This window comes from Petromyzon marinus, chromosome 23 (genome assembly GCF_048934315.1).
Source record: "Petromyzon marinus isolate PM22_M1 ecotype Great Lakes invasive population chromosome 23, UKy_Petmar_22M1.pri1.0, whole genome shotgun sequence".
NCBI classification, from domain to species: Eukaryota; Metazoa; Chordata; class Hyperoartia; order Petromyzontiformes; family Petromyzontidae; genus Petromyzon; species Petromyzon marinus.
Window position 1 is genome coordinate 11,716,755 of NC_133689.1, and position 27,996 is coordinate 11,744,750.

Sequence of the window (27,996 nt, forward strand, 5' to 3'; positions counted from 1 at the left end):
GTGGGTGAGTGAACGATTGGGTGAATGAGTGAACGAGTGGGTGGGTGGGTGAGAAAACGAGTGGGTGGGCGAATTAACAATTGGGTGGGTGAGTGAACGAGTGGGTTTGGTGAACGAGTGGGTGGGTGGGTGAGTCAACGAGCGGGTGGGTGGGTGAGTGAACGAGTGGGTAGGTGGGTGAGTGAACGCGTGATTGGGCATGTGGATGAGTGAACGAGTGGGTGGATGATTGAAAGAGTGAGTGGGTGGGTGGGTGGGTGGATGAGTGAATGAGTGGTTGGGTGGGTGGGTGAGTGCACGAGTGAGTGGGTCGGTGTATGAGTGAACGAGTGGGTGGCTGTTAACAATTGGGTGGGTGGGTGGATGGCTGAGTGAACGAATGCGTGGGAGGGTGAGTGAACGAGTGGGTGGGTGAGTGAACGAGTGGGTAGGTGGGTGAGTGGACGAATGGGTGGGTGGGTGAGTGAACAAGTGGGTGGGTGAGTGAATGAGTGGGTGGGTGAGTGAATGAGTGGGTGGGTAGATGAGTTGGTGCGTGACACGGCCATTATGAACTCCGACCCACACGGCACTGACAATCGAAGGCACCAACCCAAAAACACGTCTGCAACGACATTTCATGTCCTTGTGACTTTATGTATAATAACAAGACTCGTATAAAATTATCTTATCATAACAATACTCCTTACAATTACAATATATTTACAATAGTAACAACATGCCAATATTCGACATTACGTACGACGCTATATATTATAAAATATTACTATTGTTTAACACACACCACGTAACGGGCCTAGGCAGGATTCTCGCCCCAGTGCCTGCACCAGGCCTCCCACCCCCCATGTCCTGGAAACCGTGTGGCGAGGTCACCACTCCCTCGTCCTCCTCCTTTGAGGACTGCCACCGGATGAAAACCAGCATGGATTAGAGTCTGGGGTAAAGGGGTGCCCTGGGTGGGCTGAGTGTGGGGTGAGCGTTTGGTGAGTACAGTGAGAGTAGCTGTGTCCAGTCCATGTCTGGTGTCCACTCTTAAGTCTTCTGCCACAGCTGCTCCCTACGGAAGTGTGTGTGTGTTGAGTGTGTGTGGTGAGTGTGGTGAGTGTGTGTGGTGAGTGTGGTGAGCGTGTGTGGGGAGTGTGGTATTACAGGGTGGGTAGCTGGGTGGATGGTGAGTTGGTGGTGCTGTTCGTGGTGGTGGTTGGCACCAACTCCACCACCACCACCCCGCTACTGTGCCGTGGCCTGGCCACCCCACAGCACCATGCGCTTCTCCTCCTGTGGCTGCTGCACCTCCTCCACCTTCTCCTCCATCTTCTCTTCCTCCTCTTCTGTCTTCTCTTCCTCCTCTTCCATCTCCTTTGTCTTCTTCACCTCTGTCGTATCCTCCTCCTCATGTTTGTCCTTTTCCTCATTCCCATCTTTGTCCCCCTCCTCCTCATTCCCATCTTTGTCCTTCTGATTCCCATCTTTGTCCTTCTCCTCCTTATCCTTGTCCTCATCCTTCTCCGTCTCCTCCCCCTCTTTCTCCTCCTCCTCCTTCAACTCCTCCTCCACAACCTCCAACCACTCTCCATAGATGTGGTCGAGCAGTGAGAGTGATGATGATGATGATGATAGGGGCTTCTCCTCCATCTCAACTCTGCGGAGACAGCAGGACCACAGCACCACAGCACCATCACTTCAGCATCTCACTACTACCGCCAGAAGGTCGCAGTTGGTCTTCCACCGCCACCGCCACCAGCTCCTCCCATGGGTGAACTAACGGATTAAAACTACGACTTTATTTTACCAGCTGTAACGCTCCCACTGAGCTGCTGTGTAGCTCTTTTTAAGAAGCGGCCCTGGCCATCACAAGCAATAGCAGCTCAACCAAGTGGCTGATATCATTATCAAGTGGCCATTTAACAGCAGCAGCCAAAGAGTGTAACCGCATGGTGATGTCGATTCAAAATGTGGAGAGAAAACCCCAGAGGACCTGGAGAAAAATTTACACAGTGACCACCACAGGGGGAGAAACGCAGACTCCAAATATAGAGCAGCAGCAGCAGGCATCGTCAGGGGTCGGGATGAAACCCACGACCTCCTGCGTACCAAGTGAGGTATTTAACATCTCTACAGGGAAAAAGAGATATGCAGACTCCAAATAAAAAGCAGCAGCAGGCATCGTCAGGGGTCAGGATCGAACCCACAACCTCCTGTGCACCATGCAAGGTAGTTAACATCTCCACGGGTATAGAGAGAGAGATGCAGACTCAGAATATACAACAGCAGCAGGCATCGCCAGGGATCGGGATTGAACCCAAGGCCTCCTGCGTAACAGGCGAGGTAGTTAACATCACCACGGGGAGAGAGACACAGACTCCAAATATACAGCAGCAGGTATCGTTAAGGTTCGTGGTCAAACCCACGATCTCCTGCGTACCAAGCGAGGTAGTTGACATCTCAGCCCTGCACTGAGCACACAGTAAGAGTCTCACCGTGGCTCGGCAGCTTTAGAGGCCTGCAGATCCCCAGCAGTGGTGGTGGTGGACTCGCTGGTGGTGGTGGGGGCCCTGCCGGTGGTGGCAGTGATCCTGGTGGTGGTGGCTGTGGTGCTGGTGGTGGTGGTGGTGTGGACCCTGAGGGTCATGGAGATGGCCTTGCCGATGGTGGTGATGGTGACCTCGCTGGTTGGGGTGGCAGTGGCCCTGGTGGGAGTGGCAGTGGCCCTAACGGGGGTGGCGTTGGCTCTGGTGGGGGTGGCAGTGTCCCTGGTGGGGGTGGCGGTGGCCTTGGTGGGAGTGGCGGTAGCCCTGGTGGGGGTGGCGTTGGCCCTGGTGGGGGTGGCATTGGCCCTGGTGGGGGTGGCAGTGGCCCTGGTGGGGGTGGCAGTGGCACTGGGGCGGGTGACGTGGGCCCTGGTGGGGATGGCGGTGGCCCTGGTGGGAGTGGCGGTAGCCCTGGTGGGGGTGGCGTTGGCCCTGGTGGGGGTGGCAGTGACCCTGGTGGGGGTGGCAGTGGCCTTGGTGGGGGTGGCGTTGGCTCTGGTGGGAGTGGCAGTGGCCCTGGGGCGGGTGGCAGTGGCCCTGGTGGGGGTGGCGTTGGCCCTGGTGGGGGTGGCAGTGGCCCTGGTGGGGGTGGCAGTGGCGTTGGTGGGGGTGGCGTTGGCCCTGGTGAGAGTGGCAGTGGCCCTGGGGCGGGTGGCAGTGGCCCTGGTGGGGGTGGCTGTGGTGCTGGTGGTGGTGGTGCGGACCCTGAGGGTCATGGAGATGGCCCTGCCGATGGTGGTGATGGTGACCTCGCTGGTTGGGGTGGCAGTGGCCCTGGTGGGAGTGGCAGTGGCCCTAATGGGGGTGGTGTTGGCTCTGGTGGGGGTGGCAGTGTCCCTGGTGGGGGTGGCAGTGGCCTTGGTGGGGGTGGCAGTGTCCCTGGTGGGGGTGGCGGTGGCCTTGGTGGGAGTGGCGGTAGCCCTGGTGGGGGTGGCGGTAGCCCTGGTGGGGGTGGCAGTGGCCCTGGTGGGGGTGGCAGTGGTCCTGGTGGGGGTGGCAGTGGCCCTGGTGGGGGTGGCAGTGGCCCTGGTGGGGGTGGCAGTGACCCTGGTGGGGGTGGCGGTGGCCCTGGTGGGAGTGGCGGTAGCCCTGGTGGGGGTGGCGTTGGCCCTGGTGGGGGTGGCAGTGGCCCTGGTGGGGGTGGCGGTGGCCCTGGTGGGGGTGGCAGTGGCCCTGGTGGGGGTGGCAGTGGCCCTGGTGGGGGTGGCAGTGGCCCTGGGGCGGGTGGCAGTGGCCCTGGTGGGGGTGGCGGTGGCCCTGGTGCGGGTGGCGGTGGCCCTGGTGGGAGTGGCGGTGGCCCTGGTGCGGGTGGTGGTGGCCCTGGTGGGGGTGGCCGTGGCCCTGGTGGGGGTGGCATTGGCCCTGGTGCGGGTGGCGGTGGCCTTGGTGGGAGTGGCAGTGCCCTTGGTGGGGATGGCAGTGGCCCTGGTGGGAGTGGCGGTGGCCCTGGTGGGAGTGGTGGTGGCCCTGATGGGGGTGGCCGTAGCCATGGTGGGGGTGGCGGTGGCCCTGGTGGGGGTGGAAGTGGCCCTGGTGGGAGTGGCGGTGGCCCTGGTGGGAGTGGCAATGGCCCTGGAGGGAGTGCCAGTGTCCCTGCTGGGGGTGGCAGTGTCCCTGGTGGGGGTGGCGGTGTCCCTGGTGAGGGTGGCGGTGTCCCTGGTGGGGGTGGCAGTGGCCCTGGTGGGGGTGGCGGTGGCACTGGTGGGAGTGGCAATGGCCCTGGAGGGAGTGCCAGTGTCCCTGGTGGGGGTGGCAGTGTCCCTGGTGGGGGTGGCGGTGTCCCTGGTGGGGGTGGCAGTGGCCCTGGTGGGGGTGGCAGTGGCCCTGGTGGGGGTGGCAGTGTCCCTGGTGGGGGTGGCAGTGTCCCTGGTGGGGGTGGCATTGGCCCTGGTGAGGGTGGCGGTGTCCCTGGTGGGGGTGGCAGTGGCCCTGGTGGGGGTGGCAGTGTCCCTGGTGGGGGTGGCAGTGTCCCTGGTGGGAGTGGAGGTGGCCCTGGTGGGGGTGGCGGTGTCCCTGGTGGGGGTGGAGGTGTCCCTGGTGGGGGTAGCAGTGGCCCTGGTGGGGGTGGCAGTGTCCCTGGTGGGGGTGGAGGTGTCCCTGGTGGGGGTAGCAGTGGCCCTGGTGGGGGTGGCAGTGGCCCTGGTGGGGGTGGCAGTGTCCCTGGTGGGGGTGGCAGTGGCCCTGGTGGGGGTGGCGGTGGCCGTGGTGGGGGTGGCGGTGGCCCTGGTGGGGGTGGCGGTGGCCCTGGTGGGGGTGGCAGTGGCCCTGGTGGGGGTGGCAGTGTCCCTGGTGGGGGTGGCAGTGGCCTTGGTGTGGGTGGAGGTGGCCCTGGTGGGGGTGGCAGTGGTCGTGGTGGGGGTGGCGGTGGCCCTGGTGGGGGTGGCAGTGTCCCTGGTGGGGGTGGCAGTGGCCTTGGTGCGGGTGGAGGTGGCCCTGGTGGGGGTGGCGGTGGCCCTGGTGGGGGTGGCGGTGGCCCTGGTGGGCGTGGCAGTGGCCCTGGTGGGGGTGTCCGTGCTGGTGGTGTCCCAGCTGGGGGTGGTGGCGGTGTCCTTGCTCTTGAGCCAGCCGTGAGCCAGCGCCTGATCCGGAGTCATCCGCAGTTCCGGTTCCCACCTGGGGTAGGAGTGGGGGTGGGGCGGAAGAGGGGGGGTGGTGGGGGGGGACATGGAAAGGGGTGGGGGGGAGCGGTGGTGCAGTGGTTAGCGCTATGCTACGCTACCACAGACCCGGCAGAGACCCGGATTTCTATCCCCGCTCACAGCCACCAACACCGCCAGTGATGGCGATTATCTGATCCCGTACATGGGCCTCCTCCCCTAGGTCGACTCAGCCTCAAATGAGTACCCTGCTGTGTAGGCAACATCGCCACTCGGGAGACAAAGGCGGCCGGGCGTAGTTGCTGGCCACCCACCCACTCGTGTGCTACAGTGCCGGCCGTCGTAGGTGCTTGCAAACAGCACTTGCCCCTACAGTCTATTAAGGCTATACTGGGGGGACCTTTGTCTTTGTGTGTCTGTGGTATGTGGGGTGGTTGGGCAGGTGTGTGGGTTTGTGTGGGGTGGATGGGTGTGTGTGGGTGGTGTACGTGTGATGTGTGTGATCTGTGTGTGGTGTGAGTGGGGTGGGTGGTGTGGGTAGGTGGGGTGGGTGCGTGGTGTGGTTGGGGTTGGGTGGGTGTGGTGGGGTGAGTGTGGTGGGTGTCGTGGGTGTGCTGGGTGGGTTTGGTGGGTGTGTGTGGTGTGTGTGGTGTGTGTGTGGTGTGTGTGTGTGTGGTGTGTGAGGTGTGTGTGTGTGTGGTGGTGGGTGTGGTGGGTGGGTGTGGTGTGTGTGGTGTGTCTGTGGTGTGTGTGATGTATTTGGTGTGTGGTGTGTGTGTGGTGTGTGTGGTGTGTATGTCGTCTGTGTGTGGTGTGCGTGGTGTGTGTGCGGTGTGTGTTTGTAGTGTGTGTGGTGTGTGTGTTTAAGTTTGTTCTCACTGCAGGCAGCATTTCACGAAGTTCATGAGCTGCGCCCCACATCCCTGCAGCACGTGGTGCAGGGGAACGCTTCCAGGGGGACGCGACCTGGAAGGCCAGTGAGGCCTTCCGAAAGGGTCTGCAGGAGAGAGACAGACCATCAACACCACCATCATCTCCAACATCACCACCATCTCCATCACCACCACCAACGCCAACTCCATCACCACCACCGCACCACCACTCTTTCCACCATCATAAAAGCACCACCACACCACCATCACTGTACCTCCACCACTGCACTACCACCACCACCGCACTACCACCACCATCTCCATCATCATCACCACATGACCACCATCCTTAAACTCACCAAAGTAAGACGCCCTGTAGGGAGCTTTCTCGACCATTCGTTTGGGAGGCATGCCCAGGATCTGCTCAACCATTTCAAGGCAGAGAGACAAAGACACAGAGAGACACAGACACCAGGTAAGCCCCCTGTGTAGCTCTTTTTCAGAAGCGACCTGGCCATCACAAATGACAACAACTTAACCAAGTGGCTGATGTCATCATCATCACGTTCTACAGACACATATAGACCCATACACGTAGAGACCCATGGAGAGGCCCATAGAGACTCATAGAGACTCACAGAGACTCCTCACAGACCCATACTCAAAAAGACCCACAGAGACTCACTGAGACCCAAAGAGACCCATGCTCATATAACACCCATAAAGACTCATACTCATAGAGACCCATAGACCCACAGATAACTCACAGAGACCCATAGAGGGATCCACAGAGACCCAGACTCATAGACACCCACATGAACCCACAGAGACCCATACTTGTAGAGACCCATACTCGGAGAGACCCATACTCGCAAAGACCCATACTTAAACTAAACTACGTTTATTGTTCCAGCTGCAAGGCTGGTAAAGTGGATAGATGGGTGGGTGCGTTGGTGGATGGGTGACTAGATGGGTGGGTGGGTGGGTGGATGGGTGGGTGAGTGGGTGGATGGGTAACTAGGTGGGTAGGTGAGTGGGTGGATGGGTGGGTGGCTTGGTGGCTAGATGTGTGGGTGGGTAAGTGGGTGGATGGGTGACTCATTGGGTGGGTGGGTGAGTGGGTGGATGGATGGGTAACTACGTGGGTGGGTGGGTGGGTGAGTGGGTGGATGGGTGGGTGTGTGAGTGGGTGGAGGGGTGACTAGATGGGTGGGTGGGTGGTTGGATGAGTGGGTGGATGGGTGGATGAGTGGGTGGATGGGTGACTAGATGGGTGGGTGGGTGACTGGTTGGGTGGGTGGATGGGTAGGTGGCTGGGTGGATGGGTGGGTGGGTGGCTGGGTGGGTGGCTGGGTGGCTAGATGGGAAGGTGGGTGGGTTGAGTGGGTGGGCGAGTGGATGAGTGGGTGGATGGGTGACTAGGCGGGTGGGTGGATGGGTAGGTGAGTGGGTGGATAGGTGACTAGATGGGTGGGTGGTGGGTGAGTGGGTGTATGGGTGGGTGAGTGGGTGGATGGGTAACTAGGTGGGTAGGTGAGTGGGTGGATGGGTGATTGGCTGGGTGGCTAGATGTGTGGTGGGTGGCTAGATGTGTGGTTGGGTAAGTGGGTGGATGGGTGACTCGATGGGTGGGTGGGTGAGTGGGTGGATGGATGGATGGATGGGTGGGTGAGTGGGTGGATGGGTGTCTATTTGGGTGGGTGGGTGAGTGTGTGGATGGGTGGGTGGATGGTTGACTAGATGGGCGGGTGGATGGGTGAGTGGGTGGATGGGTGGGTGAGTGGGTGGATGGGTAACTAGGTGGGTAGGTGAGTGGGTGGATGGGTGATTGGCTGGGTGGCTAGATGTGTGGTGGGTGGCTAGATGTGTGGTTGGGTAAGTGGGTGGATGGGTGACTCGATGGGTGGGTGGGTGAGTGGGTGGATGGGTAACTATGTGGGTGGGTGGGTGAGTGGGTAGATGGGTGGGTGAGTGGGTGGGGGGGTGACTAGATGGGTGGGTGGGTGGATGAGTGGGTGGATGGGTGGGTGAGTGGGTGGATGGGTGACTATATGGGTGGGTGGGTGACCGGTTGATTGGGTGGGTGGGTGGCTGGGTGGGTGGGTGGCTGGGTGGGTGGCTGGGTGGCTAGATGGGTAGGAGGCTGGGTGAGTGGGTGGATGGGTGAGTGGGTGGATGGGTGGGTGAGTGGATGAGTGGGTGGATGGGTGACTAGGCGGGTGGGTGAGTGGGTGGATGGGTAGGTGATTGGGTGGATAGGTGACTAGATGGGTGGGTGGTAGGTGAGTGGGTGGATGGGTGGGTGAGTGGGTAGATGGGTGACAAGGTGGGTGGGTGAGTGGGTGGATGGATGAGTGGGTGAGTGGGTGGATGGGTGACTATTTGGGTGGGTGTGTGGGTGAGTGGGTGGATAGGTGGGTGAGTGAGTGGGTGGATGGGTGACCAGATGGGTGGGTTGGTGGGTGAGTGGGTGGGTGGGTGGATGGATGGGTGGGTGGCGAGGTGGATGGGTGGGTAGGTGGCTGGGTGACTAGATGGGTGGGTAAGTGAGTGGGTGGACGAGTGGATGGCTTCGTGGGTGGTTGATTGGGTGAGTGGGTGGATCGGTAACTGCGTGGCTGGGTGACTAGATGGGTGGGTGGATAACTCGGTGGCTGAGTGGATGGCTGGGTGGGTGGGTGGATGGCTGGGTGGGTGGATGTCTAGATGAGTGGGTGGGTGAGTAGATGGATGGCTGGGTAAGTGGCTGAGTGGGTGACTGGGTGGATGGGTAACTGCGTGTCTGGGTGACTGGGTGGGTGGGTGCATAGCTCGGTGGGTGGGTGGATGAGTGGGTGGATGGGTGGGTGAGTGGGTGGATGGGTGACTATATGGGTGGGTGGGTGACCGGTTGGTTGGGTGGGTGGCTGGGTGGATGGGTGGGTGGGTGGCTGGGTGGGTGGCTGGGTGGCTAGATGGGTAGGTGGGTGAGTGGGTGGATGGGTGAGTGGGTGGATGGGTGGGTGAGTGGATGAGTGGGTGGATGGGTGACTAGGCAGGTGGGTGAGTGGGTGGATGGGTAGGTGATTGGGTGGATAGGTGACAAGATGGGTGGGTGGTAGGTGAGTGGATGGATGGGTGGGTGAGTGGGTAGATGGGTGACAAGGTGGGTGGGTGAGTGGGTGGATGGATGGATGGGTGGGTGAGTGGGTGGATGGGTGACTATTTGGGTGGGTGTGTGGGTGAGTGGGTGGATCGGTGGGTGAGTGGATGGGTGACCAGATGGGTGGGTGGGTGGGTGAGTGGGTGGGTGGGTGGATGGTTGGGTCGGTGGGTGGATGGATGGGTGGGTGGCGAGGTGGATGGGTGGGTAGGTGGCTGGGTGACTAGATGGGTGGGTAAGTGAGTGGGTGGACGAGTGGATGGCTTCGTGGGTGGATGATTGGGTGAGTGGGTGGATCGGTAACTGCGTGGCTGGGTGACTAGATGGGTGGGTGGATAACTCGGTGGATGAGTGGATGGCTGGGTGGGTGGGTGGATGGCTGGGTGGGTGGATGTCTAGATGAGTGGGTGGGTGAGTAGATGGATGGCTGGGTTAGTGGCTGAGTGGGTGACTGGGTGGATGGGTAACTGCGTGTCTGGGTGACTGGGTGGGTGGGTGGATAGCTCGGTGGGTGGGTGGGTAGATGACTGGGTGGGAGGGTAGGTGTTTGGCTGGCTCGGTGGGTGGGTTTCTGGTTGGGTTGGTGGCTGGGTGGCTAGATGGTTGGGTGGGTGAGTGGGTGGATGGGTGGGTGGGTGGATGGCTGGGTGGGTGGGTGGGTGGCTGGGTGGGTGGCTGGGTGGCTAATTGGGTGGGTAGGTGAGTGAGTAGATGGATAGGTGGCTGCCTGGCTGGCCGGGCCAAGTCGGCTGGTGCCTCCCCGAGAGGCCCCGGTCACCTCGATGCAGCAGGCCACGTGGTCGTTGTCCATGTCGGAGACGAAGAGCTCCTTTCTGATGGCCAGCTTGGCGACGGTGCAGCCCAGGGACCACATGTCCATGGCGCAGGTGGCCGGGTAGCCCAGAACCACCTCGGGGGCCATGTAGGGGAGGGTGCCTCCAATGAGCGACGCTGTGCGGACGACAACGACAGCATCAGGATGGGTGGGTGAGTTGGTGGATGAGTGGATGGTTGGGTGGGTGGATGGATGGGTCGGTGAGTGGATGGGTGTGACTCCCACACACATGGACATACAACAATAACTGCCATTCGCTACTGAGTGGCTTTGATGTCACCACGACGCTTGTGCCAGGCTATGTTCATGTTGAGGTCACGTGAAGTATCAAACACCCGCTGACAGGAGGTCACGGGGCAGACACAGGTGCCATGGGTCGACTGACTGAGACGACTAGCTGAATGCCCCACCTGTGCCCCCTACTGTGCCAACCTGCTGTGCTGTATCCACCCGGCGCTCCATTGTGGTTGGAGGGCGACTGCCTCCAACTGCCCAGTAGCGTCATTCACGTGCCTCCGCCACCAGTCCAGCTCCCGACAGAGGGAGTGAGCGTTCGTACATTCCACATGGCCATCTGTAATGGCTTTTTGTTGTTTCTGGAGGAACTCAGAGGGTGAGTATTCAGTCTCCTGGCTCCGCGAAATGGGGTTTGGTCAGGAGACGTCATAGACGCCTGTCCCCCCGGGGCCTCCGGCACAAGCTTAATTACATTTTTAAAATCGTACTTTTGTGGTAGTTAATTGAAGGTGGAGGGGTTACCAGCCTCTCGCACCCATCCAGAGCCCCTATTTGGCCGGTGTTGTGGTTACAACCGCCATGAAGGGAAAGGCCAATCTAAATTGGCCCTCCCCCCATGGCACTGGGGGGTAGGCCAATTCACAGCGTTGCCGTTCGGCACCACACACACACACACCCACCCACCCAGACACACACCCACGCCCACGTAAAGGTCTGTGGGGGGAGTCACCACTCACGTTGTTGGTCCACAAAGAAGCTGAAGCCGAAGTCGGTGACTCTGACCACCCTGCTTGAATTGTTCTTCAAGAGAACATTGCCCTGGATGGTGAGTGAGCGGTAGACAAAGAGAGAGAGGATTAATGCTACTCAGCGGGATCAAGGTGGGTGGGTGGGTGGGTGGATGGGTGAATGGGTGGTTGAGTGAATGGGTGGATGGGTGGGTGGGTGAGTGGGTAGTTGGGTGAATGGGTGAGTGGACTGGTGGGTGGGTGGGTGGGTGGATGGATGGGTGGGTGAGTGGATGGGTAGATGGGTGGATGGATGGGTGGATGGGTGGGTGAGTGGATGGGTGGGTGGTGGATTGGTGGGTGGTTGGGTGGATGGGTTAATGGATTGATGGATGGATGGGTGAGTGGATGGGTGGGTGGGTGGGTGGATGGATGGGTGGATGGTTGGTTGAATGGGTGGATGAGTGGATGGGTGAGTGGGTGGATGAGTGGGTGGGTGGATGGTTGGGTGAGTGGGTGGGTGAGTGGATGGGTGGGTGGATGGGTGTGTGGGTGGGTGGGTGGTTGGCTGGGTGAGTGGATGGATTGGTCAGTGAGTGGGTGTGTGGGTGGATGGCTGCATGGGGGTGCGTTTTAGTGAGTGTCCGTGCCCCCAGTGTGCCCCCATCGTGCCCCCAGCGTGCCCCCAGCATGCACCCAGCATGCCACCAGCGTCCCTCCAGCGTCCCCCCAGCGTGCCCTCCACTCACCGGCTTGATGTCCCCGTGGACGATGCCCCGGGACTTGGTGTAGGCGAGGAAGCGGACGATGCCCCTGGCGTACGACTTCAAATCGTCCTCGTCGATGCGCCACTCCCCCATATCTATGAGCACCTGATGGAGGCTCTTCCTGTGATGGGGAGACAGCGGCAGTGACGTGAGGTGACGTCAGGGTCTCGGTAGATTTCTGTGGGTGTCTGTGTGGATGTCTCTGTGGGCCTCTGTGGATGTCTCTGTGGGTGTCTCTGTGGGTCTCTGTTGGTCTCTGGGTCTCTGTGGGTCTCTGTGCGTGTCTCTGTAGATCTCTGTAGGTGTCTCTATGGGTGTCTCTGTGGGTCTCTGTGGTTCTCTGTGTGGTTGTCTCTGTGGGTCTCTGTGGGTCTCTGTGAGTGTCTGTGTGATTCTCTGTGGGTCTCTGTGATTCTCTATGGGTGTCTCTGTGGGTCTCTGTGGGTCTCTGGGTCTCTGTGGGTCTCTGTGGGTGTCTCTGTGGGTCTCTGTAGGTGTCTGTATGGGTGTCTCTGTGGGTCTCTGTGGTTATCTGTGTGGTTCTCTCTGTGGGTCTCTGTGGGTCTCTGTGAGTGTCTGTGATTCTCTGTGGGTCTCTGATTCTCTATGGGTGTCTCTGTGGGTCTCTGTGGGTATCTGTGGGTGTCTCTGTAAGTGTCTATGGGTCTGAGGGTCTGCGGGTGGTGATGGTGGTGGGTGGGTGGGTAGGTGGGTGAGTGAGTCAGTGGGTGGTGGGTGAGTGAGTGGACGTGTGGTGGTGGTAGTGGTGGGTGGGTGGGTGAGTGAGTGAGTGGGTGGTGGGTGGGTGAGTCGGTGGGTGGGTGGATGACTGGGTGGGTGAGTGAGTGGGTGTGTGGTGGTGGTGGTGGTGTTAGTGATGGGTGGGTGAATGAGTGAATGAGTTGGCGAGTGGTTAGATGAGTGAGTGGGTGGTTGAGTGAGTGGTGGTGGTGGTGGGTGAGTGAGTGGGTGTGTGGTGGTTGTAGAATTGGGTGGGTGAATGAGTGGGTGAGTGCGGGAATGAGTGAGTGAGTGGGTGGATGAGTGAGTGGGTGGGTGGATGAGTCGGTGAGTGGGTGAATGAATGGGTAAGTGCATGAGTAAGTGAATGAGTGGGTGGGTGGGTGAGTGAATGGGTGGATGAGTGGATGAGTGGGTGAGTGAGTGAGTTAGTGAATGGATGAGTGGGTGGTGAGTGATAGTGGGTGAGTGAGTGGGTGTGTGGTGGTTGTAGTATTTGGTGGGTGAATGAGTAGGTGAGTGCGTGAATGAGTGAGTGGGTTAATGAGTGAGTGGGTGGATGAGTAGGTGAGTGGGTGGACCAATGGCTGAGTGCATGAGTAAGTTAGTGGGTGAGTGGATGAGTGGGTGAGTGGGTGGGTGGGTGAGTGAGTGGATGAGTGGGTAGTGGGTGGTGGGTGGGTGAGTGAGTGAGTGGGTGGATTAGTGGGTGGGTGAGTGAGTTCCTGGATTAGTGGGTGGGTGGATAAGTGGATGGGTGAGTGGGTGAGTGGGTGAGTGAGTGGGTGAGTCGGTGGGTGGATGACTGGGTGGTTGAGTGAGTGAGTGAGTGGGTGTGTGGTGGTAGTGGTGGTGGTAGTGATGGGTGGGTGAATGAGTGAATGAGTTGGTGGGTGGTTGGATGAGTGAGTGGGTGGTTGAGTGAGTGAGTGGGTGGTGGTGGTGGGTAGTTGTAGTATTGGGTGGGTGGATGAGTGGGTGAGTATGTGAATGAGTGAGTGGATGAGTGAGTGGGTGGGTAGGTGGGTGGATGAGTCGGTGAGTGTGTGAATTAATGGGTGAGTGCATGAGTAAGTGAGTGACAGGGTGGGTGGGTGCATAATTGGATGGGTGGGTGAGTGGGTGGGTAAGTGGGTGTGTGGATGAGTGGGTGTCTGGGTTGGTGAATGGGTGGGTGAGTGGGTGAGTGAGTGAGTGGTTGTGTGAGATTATGCGTAAGTGGATGGGTGGGTGTGTGGATGGGTAAGTGGGTGTGTGGGTGAATGGGTGGGTGGGTGAATGGGTGGGTGGGTGGATGAGTGAGTGGGCGTGTGATTATGGGAGTTGTGGGTGGGTGGGTGAATGAGTGGGTGGGTGGATGGGTGAGTGAATGAGTGAGTCAGTGGGTGGGTGAGTGGGTGTTTGGGTTAGTTGAACAAGTATGTGGGTGGGTGAGTGAGTGGGTGGTTGAATGGGTGGATGAGTAGGTAGATGAGTGGGTGGGTGGATGAGTGGGTGGATGGGTGAGTGAGTGAGTGGTGGGTGGTGGTGGTGCTTGTGGTGTCCGTACTTCAAAAGCTCCATTACGATGCATTTGTGTCCCCGGAAGTAAAAAATATCCATGACGTTGACTACGTTGTAGTCCACGTCACTACGGACCGTCTGGAGCTCCATGGACATCCGCAGCTCCATCATCTGGTGCGCTTCGAAAGTTAAGCTGTGATCGAGTGAGAGGTAGACAGACAGAGAGAGACAGACAGAGATACACAGATATACAGACAGACATAGAGAGATACAGAGAGACAGACAGAGAGACACACAGAGAGAGAGAGAGACAAGTTCAGCACTTAACCGGTTGTGTGTTGGAGAGTAAACTCAATTGGTGGGAAGTGGGTGGTGGCAATGGGTGGTGGGGAGGTGCTGGGGGTGGTGGTTGTGGTGGGTGGGTAGTGATGGTGGGGAGGGGAGATGGTGGTGGTGGTGGTGGAGGACGGTGGGTGGGGTAGTGGTGGGTGGGTGGGTGGGTGGTCGTGATGGTGAGAGGTAGTCATGGGTGGGTGGGTGGGCGGGCGGGCGGGTGGGTGTATGGTTGAGTGACGGAGAGTCACGGCAAAGCTGCAGACAAGGACGTTCAGCCTTAGTTTGTTGCTGCTGCCGCTGCTGCTGTCACTTCACAGCCAGGAGCAGCCTCATAATCTCTGTATTGTTGTTTGTTTTTGTTGTTGGTTTGTTGACTGCACAGCTGCCCCAGGGTACCACTCACTGGGTGGGAGAGGTGAGGATCTTGAGCGCCACCGGAGTCTTCGTCTTGTGGTCGAGACACTGCACGACCACGCCCTGCCCGCCCTGCCCGATCTTCCTGCCCAGCTCAAATCGGTAGTTGAATTGCTCGTGCTTGACCTGCAGGGGGTCACCAGGGGGGGGGGGAGAGGTAGTCAGGGTCGGGAGGGTCATGGGGAGGTCACGGAAAGGTAGTCAGGGTGGGGGTCAGGGTGAAGTTGGTCAGGGTGGGGGGTCCCGTGGATCTCTGTGGGTCTCTGTGGGTCTAGGATCTATGTGTGTCTCTGTGGGTCTCGGTGGGTCTCTATAGGTGTCTCAGTGGATCTCTGTGGGTCTAGGTCTCTGTAGGTCTCTATGGGTCTCTATGCGTGTCTCTATGGGTGTCTATATGGGTCTCTATGGGTGTCTCTGCTGGTCTCTCTGGGTCTCTATCGGTGTCTCTTTGGATATCTGTGGGTCTCGGTCTCTGTAGGTCTCTATGGGTGCCTCTGTGGGTCTCTATAGGTGTGTCTGTGTCTCCGTGAGCCTCACAGCAATTTAGTTGTGGGTCTCGATGGGTGTCTGTGGGTGTCTCTGTGGGTCTCTATGGGTGTCTTTGTATCTCTGTGAGTCTCATAGGGATAAAGCTGTGGATCTCTATGGGTGTGTCTGTGGGTCTCTATGGGTTCCTCTGTGTCTCTGTGTGTGTCACAGGGATGTAGTTGTGGGGCTCTATGAATGTCTGTGTATCTGTGTGTCTCCGTGAGCCTCACAGGAATGTAGTTGTGTGTGTATGTGTGAGTCTGTGTGTCTGCATGTCTCTGTGAGTCTCTATGGGTCTAAATGGGTGTCTATGGTGTTTCTATGGGTCTCTATAGGTGCCTCTACATCTCTGTGAGCCTCACTGGGATTTATTTGTGGGTGTCAATGGGTGTTTCTCAGTGGCAGGCCGTGTATTTTACACCTAGGCCTTCAGTGCTATCCTCCCGCAATTAAACCGCCTTCGAATAACCTCACCATGACACTAGGGCTATAGGCTATTGGTCATTCGACATAACCACCCCATATTCACAGTTACAGTAACCTTTATCGAGTAGAATAAAGTGTTTTAACACGAGGCTCGACACCTATGAGAGTTACAATACACTAATTGCAGAGACATGAACACATGGTGACTGAAACCAAAAAGGATGTACCACTATTACGCAGACTGACAGTATGATGCATCACAAATAGACATCGCATAGCCCAAATCAATGTCATTACCAAAGAAACAAGAACAAACTCACAACAACCAGTCACATTTACCCATACTACCACCAAGCAAGCAAAAATGCCGTAAAACACAAATAACACAATCAGGATTCAACAGGCTTCCCCACAGAAAAAACAAAAAATCTAAATCACTACATCGAAAAATGTAAACGTCACTAAAGAAAGTTTAAATGAATATTAGACGATGCTACATTATGTGCTCGCTAGTTTTACTTCAGTTAACTAACTGGCCCTCCGATCACGCCAACCGAAAAATGCTAACGTAGGCGGTTAGGCCAGCGAGAAGGCTCCGGCGTATCAAACCATACGCCAAACATGGCAAACTCCAAATCTGATTAGTTAAAAAATATAATAATAATAAACATCGTCCCCATTTGCTTCAACAGCAGAGGGGATTCATCCGACATTCTGAAGGCCTCGGGATAGATTTTTCACCCGGAGAGGCGGAGACAGCACAGGAAAATCTGATTGAAATGTATTAGATGCACTGCAAGCAGCACAACTGAGGGAGAGAGTAGCAATGAAATGACGTTAACAGACTGATGGGAACGAACTTTGTAAAATACGTATAGCATTAATGAAGATACATATTCAATTATAAAAATATAATCTTCTGATTCTGACAATCTCTAGGCCAGCAGAGAAGGCCTTAGTGGCCCTAATGGCCCACCTCTGGTGTCTCTATGAGTTTCTATGGGTCTCTATGCGTCTCTATGGGTGTCTCTGCATCTCCGTGTGTCTCACAGGAATGTAGTTGTTGGTCTCTATGGGTGTCTCTGTGAGGTCTCTGTAGGTCTCTATTGGTATCTCTGTGTCTCCGTGAGCCTCACAGGTTGTGGGTTTCTATGGGTGTCTATGGGTCTCTATGGGTGTATCCACATCTCTGTGTGTCTCTGCATCTCTGTGTGTCTATATATGTCTCTGTGGGTCTCTATGGGTCTCTATTGGTGTCTCTGCATCTCTGTGTGTCTCTGTGAGACTCACAGGAATGTAGTTGTGCTCTTGGTCATCGTAGCCATGGTTCCAGATGCCGCCTCGCGACGTTTCCTCCTCGCCATCGTCCAGAGTAAAGTACCAGATCTCGTCCATCGTGGTGAGTTCAAGCTTCTGGCGCTCGGTGAGGTGAGGCTCGAAGAGAGCCAGGATCGCTGCGGACATGACAACAACATCATCAACAACATCATCAACAACAACCACAGCAACAACATCATCAACAGAAACAACATCATCAACAACAGCAACAACATCAGCAACAACAACAACATCAATAGCAACAACAGCATCAACAACAATAGCAATGACAACAACATCAACAACATCAACAACAGCATCAACAGCAACAACAACAACAGTAACAAGAATAACAATATCCACAACAGCAACAACAATAACAAAAACAACAACATTGACAACATCAAAAACAAGATCAACAACAACTTAATCTAGAAACGAATTGTCACGTACACACACACACGCCGGGGTTAAGGCACCACACCACCCCACCCAAGTGGCGGGATCATCGGCGCATGGAGACCGTAGAGTCTATGGAGTCTATAGAGACCATAGAGATCCACAGAGAACATTGAGACCATAGAGACCCATAGAGTCCATAGAGACCATAGAGAGCCATAGAGACCCATAGAGTTCATAGAGCCCATAGAGACCATTGAGACCAAAAAGCCCCATAGAGACCATATATACTCATAGCGTCCATAGAGTCCATAGAGACCCATAGAGTCCATAGAGACCCATAGAGAACCATAGAAACCCATATAGACCCAGAGACCATAGATACCACAGAGACCCATAGAGACCATAGAGACCCATAGAGAACAGAGACCCATAGAGACCCTTAGAGACCATAGAGACCCACAGAGACCCATAGAGACCACAGAGACCCATAGAGCACATAGAGACCCATAGAGACAATAGAGACCCACAGAGACCTATAGAGACCATAGAGACCCACAGAGACCCATAGAGACCATAGAGACCCATAGAGACGATACAGACCCATAGAGAGCCATAGTGACCCATAGAGATGATAGAGACGCATAGAGACCCATAGAGACGATACAGACCCATAGAGAGCCATAGTGACCCATAGAGATGATAGAGACCCATAGAGACCCACACAGACCCACAGAGACCCATATAGACAATAGAGACCTATAGAGACCCACAGAGACCCCCAGAGACCATAGATACCACAGAGACCCATAGAGACCATAGAGACCCATAGAGAACAGAGACCCATAGAGACCCTTAGAGACCATAGAGACCCACAGAGACCCATAGAGACCACAGAGACCCATAGAGCACATAGAGACCCATAGAGACGATAGAGACCCACAGAGACCTATAGAGACCATAGAGACCCAAAGAGCCCATAGAGACCCATAGAGACCCACAGAGACCCATAGAGACCATAGAGACCCATAGAGACGATACAGACCCATAGAGAGCCATAGTGACCCATAGAGATGATAGAGACCCATAGAGACCGACACAGACCCACAGAGACCCATATAGAGAATAGAGACCTATAGAGACCCACAGAGACCCACAGAGACCCATATAGACAATAGAGACCTATAGAGACCCACAGAGACCCACAGCGACCCATATAGACAATAGAGACCGATAGAGACCCACAGAAACACACAGAGACCCATATAGACCCATAGAGATCCATAGAGACCATAGAGACCCACAGAGACCCATAGAGACCCATAGAGCACATAGAGACAAGAGACCCATATAGACCATAGAGACCCACAGAGACCTACGCAGACCCATAGAGACCCATACTCATATAGACGCATAGAGACCCATACTCATATAGACCCACAGAGACCCAGAGAGACCCATATAGACCCACCGAGACACACAGAGACCCATATAGACCCATAGAGACCCATATAAATGAAAGAGACCCATAGAGACCCATACTCATATAGAAACAGAGACCCACAGAGTCGCATAGAGACCCATACTCATAGAGACCATAGATACCCATAGAAACCCACAGATACCCATAGAGACCATATAGACCCACAGAGACCCATAGAGACAATAGAGACCCATATAGACCATAGAGACCCACAGAGACCTATGCAGACCCAGAGACCCATACTCATATAGACCCATAGAGACCCACAGAGATACATAGAGACCCATACTTATATAGAACCATAGAGGCCCACAGAGACCCATACTATTATAGGACCATAGAGACCCAAATAGACCCATACTCTTATAGGACCATAGAGACCCACAGAGACCTATACTCATATAGAACCATAAAGGACCATAGAGTCCCAACTCTTATAGAACCATAGAGACCCATACTCACATAGAACCATAGAGACCCTTAGAAACCCATACCTGTACAGAATTATAGAGACCTATAGCGACCCATACTAATTTCTAACCATAGAGACCCATAGACACCCATACTCATAAAGAACCAAAGGGACCCACAGAGACCCATACTCATATAGAACCACAGAGACCCATACACATAGAGCCCTATGTAGATCCACAGACTCATGTAGAGCCATAGAGACCCACTGATACCCACAGCAACCCATAGAGGCCCATACTCAGAGCACCTATGGAGATCCAGAGACTCATATAGAACCATGGAAACCCACTTAGACCCACAGAGACCGGTATAGACTCGCAGAGACTCAGAGAGACCCATACTATGGGTGTCTATGGGTGTCTCTGTGGGTATCTATGGGTCTCTGTAAGTCTCTATGGATCTGGGTCTCTGTGGTTATCTGTGGGTCTCTATGGTCTGGGTGTCTATGGGTCTCTGTGTACATACAGTTAGGGAAAAAAGTATATGATCCCCTGCTGCTTTTGTACGTTTGCCTATTGACAAAGAAATGATCAGTCCAGAATTTTAATGGTAGGTTTATTTGAACAGTGAGAGACAGAATAACAACAACAAAATCCAGAAAACGCATGTCAAAAATGTTATAACTTGATTTGCATTTTAATGAGGGAAATAAGTATTTGACCCCCCCTCAATCAGAAAGATTTCTGGCTCCCAGGTGTCTTTTATACAGGTAACGAGCTGAGATTAGGAGCACACTTTTAAAGGGAGTGCTCCTAATCTCAACTTGTTACCTGTATAAAAGACACCTGTCCACAAGAGCAATCAATCAATCAGATTCCAAACTTTCCACCATGGCCAAGACCAAAGAGCTCTCCAAGGATGTCAGGGACAAGATTGTAGACCTACACAAGGCTGGAATGGGCTACAAGACCATTGCCAAGCAGCTTGGTGAGAAGGTGACAACAGTTGGTGCGATTATTCGCAAATGGAAGAAACACAAAAGAACTGTCAATCTCCCTCGGCCTGCGGCTCCATGCAAGATCTCACCTCGTGGAGATGCAATGATCATGAGAACGTCTTCTTGGTTCTTTCGGTAAAGTCACGTAGAATGGGGATAAAATAATAATAAAAATGAAATAAAAATTCTCACAACGTTTCGGAGGCAACACAAGCTTCCGTCTTCAGGTGACTGTCCACCTGAAGACGGAAGCTTGTGTTGCCTCCGAAACGTTGTGATAATTTTTATTTTTGTTTCATTTTTATTATTATTTTATCCCCATTCTATGTGACTTTACCGAAAGAACCAAGAAGATGAATCACTGCAGTCACGAAAGCTTTAAATCGAAATCATGAGAACGGTGAGCATTCAGCCCAGAACTACACGGGAGGATCTTGTCAATGATCTCAAGAAAGCTGGGACCATAGTCACAAAGAAAACAATTGGTAACACACTACGCCGTGAAGGACTGAAATCCTGCAGCGCTCGCAAGGTCCCCCTGCTCAAGAAAGCACATGCCCGTCTGAAGTTTGCCAATGAACATCTGAATGATTCAGAGGACAACTGGGTGAAAGTGTTGTGGTCAAATGAGACCAAAATGGAGCTCTTTGGCATCAACTCAACTCGCCGTGTGAGGAGGAGGAGGAGGAGGAGGGAGTAGGAGGGAGGAGGGGGGAGGAGGGGGGAGGAGGGGGGAGGAGGGGGGAGGAGGGGGGAGGTGGGGGGGGAGAAGGGGGGGGAGGGAGAAGGGAGGAGGGAGGAAGGAGGAGGAGGAGGAAGAATGCTACCTATGACCCCAAGAACACCATCCCCACCGTCAAACATGGAGGTGGAAACATAATGCTTTGGGGGTGTTTTTCTGCTAAGGGGACAGGACAACTTCACCGCATCAAAGGAACGATGGACGGGGCCATGTACCATCAAAAAGTTTGCCAATGAACATCTGAATGATTCAGAGGACAACTGGGTGAAAATGTTGTGGTCAAATGAGACCAAAATGGAGCTCTTTGGCATCAACTCAACTCGCCGTGTGAGGAGGAGGAGGAGGAGGGAGGAGGAGGGAGGAGGAGGGAGGAGGGAGGAGGAGGGAGGAGGGGGGAGGAGGGGGGAGGAGGGGGGAGGAGGGGGGAGGAGGGGGGGAGGGAGGAGGGAGGAGGGAGGAGGGAGGAAGGTGGAGGGAGGAGGAGGAGGAATGCTACCTATGACCCCAAGAACACCATCCCCACCGTCAAACATGGAGCTGGAAACATAATGCTTTGGGGGTGTTTTTCTGCTAAGGGGACAGGACAACTTCACCGCATCAAAGGAACGATGGACGGGGCCATGTACCATCAAATATTGGGTGAGAACCGCCTTCCCTCAGCCAGGGCATTGAAAATGTGTCGTGGATGGGTATTCCAGCATGACAATGACCAAAAACACACGGCCAAGGCAACAAAGGAGTGGCTCAAGAAGAAGCACATTAAGGTCCTGGAGTGGCCTAGCCAGTCTCCAGACCTTAATCCCATAGAAAATCTGTGGAGGGAGCTGAAGGTTCGAGTTGCCAAACGTCAGCCTCGAAACCTTAATGACTTGGAGAAGTTTTGATTTAAAGCTTTCGTGACTGCAAGGATTCATCTTCTTTGGTTCTTTCGGTAAAGTCACGTAGAATGAGAATAAAATAATAAATTAATAAAATAAAATAACACAATAATATTCTCACGACGTTTCGGCCACAACACAAGCGGCCTTCATCAGGTGAAGGGACGAGACTGTCTGGAGGACAGCGCTGGAGTGAAAATGCCACGCTCAGATCGCGACCCTTAAGCTGTGTGAGAAGAAACAAAGCGCCTTGACAAAGGAATTAGCATAGAATTTAGCATTGAAATGGCTGAGTGATTAGCTTGTGACTGGTCACAGAAATGGCTATGTTAAAGTTAAAGCATACACATCCGCAGAGGCACCCCTTGACAAAGGAATTAGCATAGAATTTAGCATTGAAATAGCTAAGTTAAAGCATACAAATCCGCAGAGGCACCCCTTGACAAAGGAATTAGCATAGAATTTAGCATTGAAATAGCTGAGTGATTAGCTTGTAACTGGTCACAGAAATAGCTATGTTAAAGTCAGAGCATATACATTCACAGAGGCACCTAGTACAAATCAAACAGGAGAATTTAGCATTGAAATAACTAGGTGAATTTAGCATTGAAATAACTGAGTGATTAGCTTGTGACTGGTCACAGAAATGGCTATGTTGAAGTCAAGGCCTACACATCTGAGATATTCACAGTAACTGGGTATACACTACAAAATATAATGAATACTATATAGTGAACCAATAAAAAACTAGTGTATACCCAGTTACTGTGAATAGCTCAGATGTGTAGGCCTTGACTTCAACATAGCCATTTCTGTGACCAGTCACAAGCTAATCACTCAGTTATTTCAATGCTAAATTCGCCTAGTTATTTCAATGCTAAATTCGCCTAGTTATTTCAATGCTAAATTCTCCTGTTTGATTTGTACTAGGTGCCTCTGTGAATGTATATGCTCCGACTTTAACATAGCTATTTCTGTGACCAGTTACAAGCTAATCACTCAGCTATTTCAATGCTAAATTCTATGCTAATTCCTTTGGCAAGGGGTGCCTATGCGGATGTGTATGCTTTAACTTAGCTATTTCAATGCTAAAATCTATGCTAATTCCTTTGTCAAGGGGTGCCTCTGCGGATGTGTATGCTTTAACTTTAACATAGCCATTTCTGTGACCAGTCACAAGCTAATCACTCAGCCATTTCAATGCTAAATTCTATGCTAATTCCTTTGTCAAGGCGCTTTGCTTCTTCTCACACAGCTTAAAGGTCGCGATCTGAGCGTGGCTTTTTCACTCCAGCGCTGTCCTCCAGACAGTCTCGTCCCTTCACCTGATGAAGGCCGCTTGTGTTGTGGCCGAAACGTCGTGAGAATATTATTGTGTTATTTTATTTTATCAATTTATTATTTTATTCTCATTCTATGTGACTTTACCAAAAGAACCAAAGAAGACTTGGAGAAGATCTGCAAAGAGGAGTGGGACAAAATCCCTCCTGAGATGTGTGAAAACCTGGTGGCCAACTACAAGAAATGTCTGACCTCTGTGATTGCCAACAAGGGTTTTGCCACCAAGTACTAAGTCATGTTTTGCAGAGGGGTCAAATAAGTATTTCTCTCATTAAAATGCAAATCAATTTATAACATTTTTGACATGCGTTTTTACGGATTTTTTGTTGTTATTCTGTCTCTCACTGTTCAAATAAACCTACCATTAAAATTATAGACTGATCATTTCTTTGTCTGTGGGCAAACGTACAAAAGCAGCAGGGGATCAATTACTTTTTTCCCTCACTGTACGTATCCATAATAGAGGTTTTTGGGTTAGATCGCGTAAATATATAAATGTGTCGTTAAAACCCACCACCACCCGACACAGCCAACTAGTAAGGGTTGTCACGGAAACAGAACATGGCAATTCGTCACTAGTACAGCACACTCGTGTGTTGGGGAGCCAAGCCACAACATTTACAAACTGAGTATGACGTTTCACCAGTAATTACAACTAGCTGCATCAGGCAACAGCCAGATTGTGGAGAAGTCTTACTCTTTCGTTCCTTATATAGAGGCGTAGATGTGTTGACCACCCTTCTGCGCTCTTGCACAATGTGGTGGGGTGGGGGGATTACTGAGGCAACGTACATTATGCATGTGCTTTATGCGAGCCCTTGGAACTTGTCCATCGTGTCTATTGTGTTTATGAAATATCCCTACCAACGGTAATCCCTATTGAAGTACGCTGCCCTTTGTAGGCATGCATTTAAATAATGTATTATTTGATTAATCGCTTCCGCGCAGCACTAAGGCAGTAGCTATCCGAACGGTTAAAGTTATTTTGATTTCTTTCAATTTCGATAGATTATCTAATTAGTCTTGGCCAGTTGGAGCTAGTTTTGCACAAAACTTCAACATCATCTAAATCAATTGAGTTTCCTTGTTGGCACGCGTGTTATGCTACTGCTGACAGTTGCATTTGGGATAATTTAATATTTCTCTGATGTTCTTTTAGACTCGTGCTGATCATTCGTCCTGTTTGCCCTACATAACATTTACCATACGTGCAGTTAATCCTTTCGACACCTTCTGTTGATAGCTTTGGTAATACATCTTTTGTACCAGATATTAAATTCTGTATTTTATGTACTGTGCCAAATCTGACTCGGATGTGTTGTTTTTCCAAATATCTGGCTAGTTTATCAGTTACTCCCGCAATGTATAGTATTTTGATCATTTTAATTACTTGGGCAGTTTCAATGCTCTTGTTATTTTATTTGGTTTTGGTATTCAATGGCCTGTTGATTTGTGCATCATTGTGACCGTTCATTTGCAGCATTTTTTTAACATGTTGAATTTCACTTCTCAGACTGTCACCATTTGGCACTGTCTTAGCTCGATGAATGAGCATCTTGATAAGAGCAAATATCTGTGCGGGGTGATGGTTTGACTCTGCATTCAGATAGGCGTCAGTATGTGTTTCCTTTCGGTAAACACTGTGTTATTTTACCATTTCTACCTAGTCCGAGCAGAATATCCATAAATGGTAGAGTTCTGTCAGCTTCCGCTTCCATGGTGAACTGGATGGATGGGTTTTGTGAGTTGAGATGATTTAGAAATGCGTTCAGTGTAATTTTGCCATGTGGCCAGACCACAAATGTGTCATCCACATATCTAAACCAAGCAGATGGTTTAAGTGTGCTTGAAGCTATTGCTTTGTTACATACAGATGTTGAACTTATTTCACACCATAAGTAGCCAACCGTACTAAGGTGTGAGTCTCTGTGGGTGTCTCTATGGGTCTCTAGGGGTCTGGGTGTATGTGGGTCTATGGGTCTCTGTGGCTCTCTGTGGGTATCTGTGCATCTCTGTGGCTGACTCTGTGGGTCTCTATGGCTCTATGGATGTCCCTGTGGGTGTATCTGTGGGTCTCTATGGGTCTGCATGTCTGTATGTCTATGGTTCTATGTGGGACTCTATGTGTCTGTGTGTCTTTATGAGTCTATATGTGTCAAAGGGTGTCTCCATGTGTGTATGCGTCTGGGTCTCTCTGTGGGTTTCTCTATGTGTCTATGGATGTCTCTGTGTGTCTCTATGGGTATCTCTGTGTGTCTATGGCTTTCTATGTGTGTCGCTATGTGTCTATGAATGTTTCTGTGTGTCTATGAGTGTGTTTCTGTGTCGATGGTCGTCTCTGTGGCTCTCTTGGTAAAGCAGTCACTGCATGGATTTTCTCTCCGGGTCTTCCGATCTATTCCCACTTTCCCCATTTAGGAATCAACAATTATCCAAGTGTGATTTGGCTGCTGCTGTGCTTTTCCACGTGACGATGATGACTATATCAGTCCACTTGCTTGAGCTGCTTTCATTTGAGCTGATATCATTTGTTTGACTTTCATGATGTTGCTGTTGCTCTTCTCTCCTTCTCTCTCTGCTCTCTCCTCTCTGTTTCTCTTTCTCTTACCTTCAGGTGATTTGCTGCGAATTATTGCGCTACCAGAGGTCAGCGCACTCCACATATTGGCAGACGTAGGCTGACTCCTGCTCGGTTCATTTTCACTCGTCTACACACACAAACAAAAACACACGTACACACACATTCACACTCATATAGATACGTACACACATATACAAACATACATATGCATACGTGTGGGTGGTGTTCTATGTATGGGTGGTGTGTGTAAGTGAGGGTGGTGTTCATAAGTGTGGGTGGTGTTCCTAAGTGTGGGTGGTATTCGTAAGTGTGGGTGGTGTTCGTAAGTGTGAGTGGTGTTCGTAAGTGTGAGTGGTGTTCGTAAGTGTGGGTGGTGTTCATAAGTGTGGGTGGTGTTGGTAAGTGTGGGTGGTATTCGTAAGTGTGGGTGGTGTTCGTAAGTGTGAGAGGTGTTCGTAAGTGTGGATGGTGTTCGTAAGTGTGGGTAGTGTTCGTAAGTGTGGGTCATATTTTTAAGTGCTGGTGGTGTTCGTAAGTCGAGTGGAGGAGGCCACGCGTACCGCCATGGCGTTGATTTTCAGAGTAGCGTTGTTGAGCTGCTTATATTTCACGGCTTCTCTGTGTGGAAAATGGTGGGGGTGGTGGAGAGATTCACAACACAGACTCACATCATCACCACAGACTCACTTCATCAACATAGACTCAGATCATCAACACAGACTCACATCATCACCACAGACTCACTTAATCAACCACATACTCACATCATCACCACAGACTCACAAGTTAAACACGGACTCACATCATCAACATGGACTCACTTTATTCATAGACTCAGATCATCAACACAGACTAACTTTATTCATAGACTCACCTCATCACCACAGACTCACACCATCACCACAGACTCACTTTATTCATAGACTCAGATCATCAACACAGACTCACTTTATTCATAGGATAACTTCATCAGCACAGACTTACACAATAACCACAGACTCACTTTATTCATAGACTCACCTCATCACCACAGACTCACATCATCACCACAGACTCACTTTATTCATAGACTCATATCATCAACACAGACTCACTTTATTCATAGGCTCAGATCATCAACAAAAACTCACACAATCACCGACTCACTTTATTCATAGACTCAGATCATCAGCACAGACTCACTTTATTCATAGACTCAGATTATCAACACAGACTCACACAATCACCACAGACTCACTTTATTCATAGACTCAGATCATCAACACAGATTCACTTTATTCATAGACTCACTTCATCAACACAGACTCACACAATCACCACAGACTCACTTTATTCATAGACTCAGATCATCAACACAGACTCACTTTATTCATAGGCTCAGATCATCAACACAGACTCCCTTTATTCATAGGCTCAGATCATCAACACAGATTCACCTCATCACCACAGACTCACTTTATTCATAGACTCAGATCATCAACACAGACTCACACAATCGACTCACTTTATTCATAGACTCAGATAATCAGCACACACTCACCTAATCACCACAGACTCACTTTATTCGTAGACTCAGATCATCAACACAGACTCACTTCATCAACATAGACTCACATCATCACCACATACTCACTTTATTCATAGACTCAGATCATCAACACAGACTCACTTTATGCATAGACTCAGATCATCACCACAGACTCACACAATCACCGACTAACATTATCACCGCGGATTCAAATAATCAATACAGACTTGCATCATCAATACAGACTCGCATCATTAACACAGACTCACATCATCAACACGGACTCACATCATCAACACAGACTCACATCATTCATATAGACTAATTTCATCAACCACAGACACAAGATAAACACGGACTCACATCATCAACACAGACTCACATCATAAATAGAGACCCACATTATCAATACAGACTCACATCATCAACACGGACTCACATCATCACTACAGACTCACTTCATCAACCACAGACTCACAACATAAACACAGACTCGCATCATCAACACAGACTCACATCATCAACACGGACTCACATCATCAACACGGACTCATATCATCATTACAGGCTCACATCATCAATACGGACTCACATCAACACGGACTCACATCATCAAACAGATCCACATAATCAACACGGACTCACAACATCAACTGAGT

At 52.4% G+C, this 27,996-nt stretch overlaps 1 protein-coding gene across 1 annotated transcript; it reads right to left on the reverse strand.

Moving 5' to 3' along the window:
• Positions 1-547: 547 nt before the first annotated feature.
• On the reverse strand, positions 548-27,994 carry LOC142925659 (dual specificity tyrosine-phosphorylation-regulated kinase 2-like). The gene is made up of 12 exons (XM_076068891.1): positions 26,370-27,994; positions 25,837-25,936; positions 16,948-17,111; positions 14,693-14,829; positions 14,000-14,146; positions 11,692-11,830; positions 10,952-11,033; positions 9,921-10,093; positions 6,360-6,420; positions 6,008-6,125; positions 1,375-1,642; positions 548-571 (listed from the first exon to the last, which is right to left on the reverse strand). The coding sequence occupies exons 1-12, from the start codon at positions 26,373-26,375 to the stop codon at positions 548-550; spliced, it is 1,419 nt and encodes a 472-aa protein (XP_075925006.1). The 5' UTR covers positions 26,376-27,994.
• Positions 27,995-27,996: the final 2 nt, after the last annotated feature.

What these genes read in the sequence shown, in the direction of transcription:
- LOC142925659 (XM_076068891.1), bottom strand. An exon ending in ACGTGGCCTGCTGCATCGAG is followed by an intron (nt 6,421 to 9,920) that starts GTGACCGGGGCC and finishes ATGGTTGAGCAG; the next exon opens with ATCCTGGGCATGCCTCCCAA. An exon ending in TTCGTGAAATGCTGCCTGCA is followed by an intron (nt 1,643 to 6,007) that starts GTGAGAACAAAC and finishes CTGTCTCCGCAG; the next exon opens with AGTTGAGATGGAGGAGAAGC.